The sequence below is a fragment of the Centroberyx affinis genome, unplaced genomic scaffold, assembly GCF_046629955.1.
Source record: "Centroberyx affinis isolate AG114_WGS23_722 - 3 ecotype Tasmania unplaced genomic scaffold, CSIRO-AGI_Caff_v1 ptg010701l_1, whole genome shotgun sequence".
NCBI classification, from domain to species: Eukaryota; Metazoa; Chordata; class Actinopteri; order Beryciformes; family Berycidae; genus Centroberyx; species Centroberyx affinis.
Genome location: NW_027284908.1, coordinates 2,035 through 11,393, shown reverse-complemented (window position 1 = coordinate 11,393; position 9,359 = coordinate 2,035). Strand labels below are relative to the sequence as shown.

General features: G+C 46.1%; 1 protein-coding gene across 1 annotated transcript; it reads right to left on the bottom strand.

Moving 5' to 3' along the window:
• Positions 1–989: 989 nt before the first annotated feature.
• On the bottom strand, positions 990–6,177 carry tshz3b (teashirt zinc finger homeobox 3b). Its single transcript, XM_071514969.1, has 4 exons — positions 5,707–6,177; positions 4,127–5,664; positions 3,025–4,066; positions 990–2,931 (listed from the first exon to the last, which is right to left on the bottom strand). Exons 1-4 carry the CDS (start codon positions 6,104–6,106, stop codon positions 2,693–2,695), a joined length of 3,219 nt encoding a protein of 1,072 aa, XP_071371070.1. The 5' UTR covers positions 6,107–6,177; the 3' UTR covers positions 990–2,692.
• Between the last annotated feature and the right edge of the window lie 3,182 nt (positions 6,178–9,359).

Genomic DNA, 9,359 nt, shown 5'->3' with positions numbered 1-9,359 from the left:
TGAAGCCTAAACAAATATGTCTGCCAAGTTTCTTACCTTGCGGAGAGTAGTCACAAAATGGACGTCGGAGGTAATTATAGAGCAGGAGATATGGGTGGGGGTGGGTGGTGGTGGTGGAGGGGGGGGGGGGGGGGGGGGGGCAGCTAATGCCAGGCTTTATGCCGTTATCTTACTGCCACATCCAGTGTGGAGAGAGAGAGAGAGAGAGAGAGAGAGAAGGTGGGGAAGGGCTCGCTTGCTCTTTGGTTGCGGGGAGTGAATGGATGAACTGCACCACTAAGACTATGTATGACACTGTGTGGGTGTCCGTAGGCATTGGTCATAATTATTTGGTTGAAGGCTTGTATCTGTGGAGAGGGACCTGCACAAGCATTCAGGTATGCGCATTAGAGCAGAGATAATAAACACACGAGACAAGAAAAGACAAGCTGTGGGAAATTGACATCTGTTTTCAGTTTTAGAATTTAAATATCTCTGCTTGCTTAATTTAGCTTTCTGTACAAACTAAAACTCAAAAATCTAATTAAAATCAAGCAAGGAAATAATAGTAATTATATTTAATTGATGGTTGGTCTTCTCTTAGATCCTAAAACCCAGTATTTTCAGGCACAGTCTTACACTATATGCCTTAGCCCAAGCCACCAGGACAAGAGAAAAGGCTACTGGGGAAGGCCCACAATGATGGTGTCTGTTTGTATGTCTGAATATGTGTGTATGAGTGTGTGTGTGTATGAGTGTGTGTGTGTGTGTGTGTGTGTGTGTGTTTGTCTCCCACACGGACCCGCTGCTGCCACTCACTGTAAACTAGTCTGCAGCTCGTCACAGACAGACGTTGACACACTCCCAGTCTAATGCGCTCATTAGGGACTGCACAGCACACACATAATTGATAGCCATGACACACATGATGCACACACACACACGTTATTGCAAAAAACGGGTTCCTTTTTTTAATGCTGCAGTAGAAAACAAGGTTATATGAAGTCATATAATGGGTGTTCATTGTCAAGAACAACAACAACAGAAAAGGAAATAACGAAACGAAAAGACTCACGGCACAGAATGCATAACAGTATCTGTGCTGTTTACATGCCGATATTTTACACATAAGGATTTTTTTTTATTTCTCTACACTGGCAGCTGTCAGTTACTTCAGCAAATTAACTGCCAAAAATGTAGCAGAACTTGTCACTCAAGAGGTTAGCGTAACCATGGTTACCTTTCATATCCCGAAAAGATAAAGCTGCAGTGTGGAATCATGGGAGAGTAATTAGACAGAACAAAAAAAAAAAAAAAAAGGACCAATCGAAAAGGCATTCAACAATATGAAACAACAACCAAGAGTGCTTATAAATAACAGATTACATGTGAAATTTCTTGATAAAGTAACATCTTTTTTGTACAACCTTTATAATCTTTTTAGTGTTCATACAGCGGCACATGTAGAGTAGTGTCTGGTAAAAAGAGTCTTTAACCCTTTGAGCACGAGTTGGGAATAAAAAGATTCACCTGTCGTCATCTTTTTGCCTCCTCCCACTTTCATATTATTTGATTAAATAACATTTATAAAACTATTGTGCAAAACAATTTTATTAATGTCTTCATATATTGTGCACCAGCAGATAGTCATAATCCTCTTAAATTAAAAATATAGAAACAATGCATAATTTAGACAGGAATTAGTTAATATGTTTTTATATACATTTTTACACAGACCTGAATTAATAAAGGTCCCTGATCGAACAACGTAAAAGACTTCAGATTTATGTATTTTTTTTGCATCACACAGCTACGGAGCTTGTGTCGAGACTTGGGAGCATTTTCCAGACAAAGATTAAGCCCAAGACTAAAACCTCCCTTTGAATGGAGAAGCTCCTTTTCAAAATGATTTCATGTCTAGGATTAGACTCAACATATGTCTGGGAAACGTGGACATCGCAGACACAATGCACTCATTGTCCATCTAATTCTCACAATAGCTTCAATAAATTCCAATCTCAAATCTTGCGTCAATAGTGTTTTGGATCTTAGGTGTAGAAGTGCTTTGACGTACTCAGAGGGTTAAATTTAAAATGCTGACACCAGCACAAAAATGTTACGGAAACAAAAACAAACAAAAAAAAAATATATAGAGCGAGCGAGAGAGGGAAAAAAAGTGAGAGAAAGAAATGAAATCATGAAAAGTGCACCAGATTTAGTTATAAAATGTTTAACTAAACTGTTTCATTTATGCATGCAGCTTATCACACCCCAGTGATGCCAAAATATAAAGGAACTTAATCCCATTTACACAAGTTTCAAAATACACACCACTTCATTTTAGAATCTCTTTTTTAAACCTTCATATACTGTATCTCATCAATGACAACAGCCCCATCTGCACATTTTGAGAAAGTCAGTCTATTCCTGTCAAAGGAGAGCACTAAACACAAGAAAATCAAGTGTCTTGGGCCAGAGTGAGTCCACCTCACACAGAAACAAAAGAAAAACAACAGCAACAACAAAACAAAAAAAAATCTAAAACCATGTGCCAAAACTCAAAGCAGTAGTTGTATGGCATCTTTGTGCAGTTCCATCACTTTAGTGGTCCTTTCTTTCCTTTAAAAGAAATGTCCGTGAAAGGCTAAAGAGAGACAGAGCAAGAAAGAGTGAGAGATATTAAGAAAGAGTGCAGCATTGTCCCCAGCCAGTGCTACTGTTTCTCCAGCTCACACACATACATGAGGTGGTCCTCGGGGGACTTCCCATGAGTCTTGCTCAGGTGAAGCTTGACCGCATGCTTGCTCGCAAAAGTCCGGTTGCAGAGCTTGCACTGGTACATGGCCCCACTGCCGTCCTCCTCGGGGGAGGGTGACGGGGAGTCGGCTGAGGGCAGAGAGGTGGTTAAGGAGGATGGCAGGGAAGTGGGTAAGGAGGAGGGTAGGGAGGGGGCTAGAGGGTGGCTGGAAGGGTGAAGGTTGGAGAGCAGTTTTTCAGACAGTCCTTTGGTGTGGCGTTGCTGATGGTGCTGCTGCGATATCTGGCTGAGCAGCTGTTCCCCAGACAGCTTGGCCAGATCTCGCAAACGGAAGCCCAGGTGAGACTCCAAGTGGCTGACGTACGTGGACGGTGAGCGGATCTGAGAGGCGCAGTCGCTGCAGAAGAACACTGGGTGACCCGAATCCAGGTTCTTCAAGAACTTGGTGCCGCCGGTTCTCCTCAGCTGGTATTTGACATTGGCCAGCCAGTGGGATATCGTGGTCATCGAGAGGCCTGTGAAACGGGAGATATGCATCCTCTCCTGTGGGCTCAGGTCCGACATCATATACTTGCCATCGCTTGTTTGTCTGAGACTGGAAGCGAACTGGGCTTGGAGGATGAGGAGGTGTTGAGGGTTCCAGTTGGATTGGCGGCCTTTACGTTTCTGGGCCGGTGAAATGTCTTCTGTCTCCTCCTGTGTGGCGCCTTCAATATCGGAGCGCTCGGACTGGCTGGTGGGCGTGGAGGACTTGGAGACAACCTGGCTCTCTGTAAGGTTCCTCAGCATGTCTGAGATGTCTGAGAGGGCATTTTCTCTCAGAGGGGAGTTGGACATAAAGGAAGCTACTGCTGCTGAGGCTTTGGCCATGGTGACTGTGGAGGAGGGGGAAATTGAGGATGGGGTGGAGGTGGCAGAGGAGAGAGCCGTCAAACCCAAGGAGCCACTACTGCTGTTTTTGTCGGCACTCTTGCCTTTGGTCAGGTCTATGGGCTGGTCGTTGTTGTTCAGATGTTGCTGGTAGAAGTAGCGGTCTAAGTGGTCGTTGGTGGGCTTTTTGGTCTGTGCTGGAGTAGAAGCAGCCACTGCTGCTTTCTCTGCCAGGCTGTTGCTCATCTTGAACAGCATGCTCATGGGGTCGAGGGAGGGCAGGGCGGGCTTAGCAGCCTTCCCCAGGTGGACGTTCATCACTGACTGCAGTGCACTAAGAGGGTTGACAAATGGCTGCTCTGGAGGGGGGTGGTCTGTGATGATGGCTGTACTGCCACACAGGGAAGCTGGCAAGGGGGATGTCACGGCAGTGGACTCCACTCCATTCTCCACGGGCTCCTTTATAGTAACATCACCATTTGAATCTCTGTGATTGGCTCCACTTCCATCTCCTCCTACTAATTTTTCCCCTCCACCTGTGTCCTCAGGGGTTTTGGAGCCTCCTCCTCTCCTTTCTTTGGGGGACTCTCCTCGGGCTGAGTCCCCTGCCTCACTGTTGCAGGGAGAGGGTGTGGTGCGTCTCAGAGGAGATGCCCTCACAACTCCACTGGGCTCTCTCATCTTCTCTTCTACCTTGGACACTTTCTCTGTCACCTTCTTGACCAGCTCCTCCATGGCATGGAAGTTGTTCTTGGGTAGAGGGGAGGTCTGCCGACTGGGAGGGGAGATCAGAGGCTGATTCTTGCTGGTGGGAGAGAGGATCTCCCCTCCAGGGAACATGTATTTGAGGGGGGAGCTCTTCCCGGAGTTGCCCAGAGAGAGCTTCATAATGTTGGGGATCTGGTAGGCAGCATGAATGCTGGGATATCCGCCCCAGCTGGGAGCCCCATTCTGGGCTTTGTTGATGGCCGAGGTTACTGTGTTCTCCAAGGACTTGAGGATGTCAAACCCCCCTTTAGGACTCTCATCCAGATCCTCCTCAGTCAGATAGCTGTATTTTGAAGAAATATCAAACTTCTCCTCGTCCTCCTCACCCCCTGCCTTCTTGTCTTTGTTGATATTGTTACTGTTGTTGATGATGGACTCTTTAGTACATTCCTCCTCCTTCTCCTCCTTTTTTATCTCCACAGCCATGGCAGTGGGGGAGATGCTGGTAGGGGGAGGCACAGGGGCAGGTGGAGGGGAGAAGGTTGTAGCGGCCAGAGGAACAGACTGGACCTTCTCTTCAACTGACGAGATGGAGGTAGGGGCTGGGGTGGGCGACTCCATAATGGGTTTGCCTTTCTTAATGGCAGAGTTGGTGACTTTGATAAAGTGTCCAGTCACCATCATGTGAGCAGTCAGCTCTTGCAGTGTATCATGGGAGCTGCCACACTCCATGCATTTGAGGATCTGTGACTTCCTGGATTCAAACTGCCAGGCATAGCTGGCACCGTTCTGGTGTCCATAGCGGTTGTTAGGGGTGATGTAAGGGTTGGAGGCCTTCTGGAGTATGTCATTAGAGTCGGTGAGGGGGTTGGGTTTAGGCGTGCCCCCGTTAGAGTCAGGTGAGCTAGGGATGTCTAGCTCAATGGGGGCTCTCTTCCGGGCAGAGGAAATAATCTTAGCTGCCACTGGTGTAACGGGCTCTTTCAGAGGCACTTTCTGGTAGTGTTTCGTCTTGATCATGTGGACACTGAGGTCCTGGAGGGATTCAAAGGAATGGCCACAGTACATGCACTTCAGAACTTTCTGTGCATCCTCCTTCCCCTCCATCTCTAGCAAGGAGCGCTTTCTGGGTTTTGACCAGCGCTTAGCACCCTCACCATCTGTCTCATGGTTATCATCACGGTAGTGGCCCGTCTCATTCATGTGCACCGTGAGCTCCACTAGTGTATCGTATGCCGCGCTGCAGTCCTTGCAGCGGAACTTGCTGGCACCAGTGAATATGGAGCCATAGAGTTTGGTGCTCTGCCGGTACAGCTGGACGGTGCTAAAGAGGTTGGGTTCCGTAGATGCTGTGGTCACAGCCACTGTGGGGTGGTGGACGAGGCCCATACGGTTGTGGTGGTTCTGTGAGGCCTGCTGAAGGGTTTTGGCCACGGCTGTCTGGTGCCAGTCGTAGCCTCCACTTCCACAGCTACTGCTACTGCTGCTGCTACTGCTGCTGCTGTGGCTGCGAGGGGGTTTTTCTGCGGGGGGGTTCTGGCTCAGGTTCAGGTTCAGTGTGGACCAATAGGAGTTGGTCAGGAAGGAGGTGTAAATAGCCTTCATCTTCTCCAGGCTGTCAGCCACTGGCCCTGTAGTGGCTGAGATGGTGTCATCTCCACTGACTTGGGCAGTGGCGTTGGCGGCAGCCATCATGACAGAGGAAGAAGACAGGCAGAGGGGATTCAGTGGGTCCTTGGAGAGGAGAACATCATCTTCATTTTTCAGCGAGGAGTTCTCAAAGTCGGACATCCGGTCACTGGACTCGCTCAGGTGCGACTCACTGTCCAGCTCCTGACCAGAGAAGTCGGCGGCAGTAGGGGAGTCATGGAAACCAGTCGATCCTGGCCGGTCCTTCAGAAGGAAGTCCTTGTCCCGGCACAGGAACTTGGCGACGGGCTCCTCCCCTTCCTGGGCTGAGTCCTCTCCCTCCAAGTCCTCATCCAACAGGGCTGCTTCCTTCTCATCCTCAGGGACGTACGCTGCACAGACAGAGAGAACAAGAGACAGAGAGAGAGATATTTGTTAGAACCTGACAGCATATCTAATGATGGAGATCCTCTATTCTGCATTCCTGTGCTTCCTCACAAAGCAGACAGCTGATAGAAACACAAGACATTGGCATTCACCCCTACTCCAGAGGAAACAAAGCAATCATGCACAGACATTCACAGACCGAGTATTTCATATCATAAACTGTTGCAGTAATTCCATTTTAACTTCCCCTTTTGCATTTACATTGTTTTCAAATTGGAATCAAGTCGCCTCCCCCTCCCTTCCTCCCTCCACCCCCAGGTCTTTGTTCTGTACTGCAGAAAATCAGAGACAGCCAGAGAGAGATGGAGAATGGAAAGAGAAAGATAGAGGGAGGGAGAGGGGAAAAATGTCTCTTCAAACAGAACTTGCCACCTTATTCTTCTCAAGGGGCAACAGCTTGAAATTAAAACTAAATTTGAAATTAATGAAGCACATTCTGGCGGTGGCATTCGTTTCTGAAGTAATAAATTACTTGTATCAACCTCGGAGACAGCGGTTCCTGTCTGTCAATTAATATGTCTTACGCTTCTTCTGCAGACTCTAATGCATTCCCTAACAGACACACTCGCCATTTAAATTAAGCATGCATTTTCACTCATTACACTGCTCAGCCCTCGCCTCCTCGTAAATAAAAATGAATGTATGTACGTTTCCCGGCGACAAATCTCTCCCCGCAAAACCCATTTGCTTCAATTACCAAAGATTAGAAAAAGTTTAGAGTTATTATTTACAGTTTAGCTTCGGGTAGTGGGCTGGAGGCTTTCAATTTATATTCAAATCCCTCTAGTTTAAGAATAATACGATGGAAATCATACGGAGAAAAGATGTATCAAGACAAATCACAGTCTTGCCTCTTTGTACATCTGTGAATGTTTTCTTTTGTTAATAAGTCTATCAAAGAAAAATACAACAAGAAACGCTGCATGCTCACACTTTTTGATTAAGGTCGATTTTTTGATAAACAGTGGAAGCACACACACACACACACACACACACACCTCTTCCTTGTTTTAGCAACTAAACTGGCAGAGAAGATGGGAGAGTGTATGAACGTCAGTGGCCTTGTGCCTAGCATTCCTTTCTGTAACAGGCCATCACTCATCTAACCTGGTATGTAAACACACAGTGAGCGGGTCAGCGGGATGGGTGTGGCACAGCAGCACACATTCAATCACACTCCACCATTGTCAAGACACACACAGCTTTGATTCAACGATTAAATAAACGAAGAAAATTCCTAACTTTTAATAACTGTATAACATTAATAATGACTACACATAATACTATACATGTAATAGCCCTTATAAATTGTTTTCTAATACAGATAATATCTCCATATGAGCCAATGTAGAGAGAAAAAAATTCTCAAATATGAGGTGAAGAGTTTGAAAACTCAAAATCACATCCACACCTTGGTGAAAATCCGAATGTGAGTAAGAACCTACACAACCTGCCAGCCATATCATACAACACACTTCAACTGCTGCAGACTTCCATCTCTCAATGAGCACTGCAAGTTGTGTGTGCGTAAGTGTGTGCATATGTGTGTGTGTGTATATGTGCCTGTGTGTCTATGTATGTGTGTGTGTGTGTGTGTGCATGCTAGTACTGCATCAGCAGCGACACAGAGAGGAGTCTCTGTCATTGTCAGGCCGCTGGTTGCCATCGGCGATGATACGACACCGCCGTGGGATAAACAGATGCACAGAGACACAGATATCCCAGAGCCCATCACACATCACTCACACACACACACACACACACACACACACACAAACAGGCACACACACACACACTAGTTGTACTGTACCACTGCAGTCGAACAACTCTTTGCCTTCAGGCAATCTCTGGAGCTTCTCCGTCGAACATGCAGTCTGCTTCAGTGTTCGATCTAACAAGCTAAAAGGATCCATTTCAAACATTTCAAACGTGTTATCTCACATTGACTGATGTTATGTGCAATTTAAAATTGCGTGTCACATGACCTTGTGAGAAGTTACTATTGTTTGTCATGTATTTTACTGAAATACAACTATTCTAAAAGCTGTCCTTTGATGATCCATTTCAGCTTGGTATATTTTAACATTTTATGGATACTGAGAAAAAAAAAAACGCACTTGTTCCCCACTCCCTCTCTCACAGTACGCCCCCCATCTCTCTCTCTCTCTCTCCCTCCCTCCCTCTCTGTCTCCGAGACTCATCCACCCACCCGCACATACGTGCAGCCGAGCAGACCCACATGTACATGCCATCTGTTCTGAATCAGCCAAAACGACAGCTGTTTAAGAGAACAATGCTCCGGCTGAGGAAACAGCAGAACACAGCAGCACAGCAGTCTCATCAAGGCCAAACATCAATGTGAAATCTCCTTTAAAGCAGCACATAAAAGCTGCGCTTCAAATTAGCTGCCTTTATGTGATAAGAACACTGGCATATATATGTGTGTGTGTGTGTGTCTGTGTGTGTGTGTACACCTGTATGTGTGTGATATGTATAGAGACACATACTGGAGAGCAGGGAGAAATTAGGCCAGGCAAGGCCAGTATGCGCTGAATGAAACCAAGCTATGTAGGCTACACCCACCTACATGAAGCACTGAGCACGCAAATGATTTCTGGACTAATTTGAGGCAATATGTATCTTGAAATATGCAGCTGGAGAGCCAACAGGTTAACCTACCCAGCACACTGTGATGATAAAATAGATGTTTTATGAAATCGGGACTTACATATCTTTCTGATATCAGTTCAAAACAGTTTCCAAAGCTGTTTTAATATGATTTTTTTTTTTACCCTGCCATAATATCATATTGTGAAAATTTTGTGCTCGTTTGGGTTGACGGCATCCGCGAAATGCTTGCTGGTTATTGCTAGGTTACTCATATGCCGAAGTATTAGCTTCACCTTGATGAAAATGCACTGTAATATTCTTACAATATTCCTATAGGGACTGACAGTGTGTCACTTCC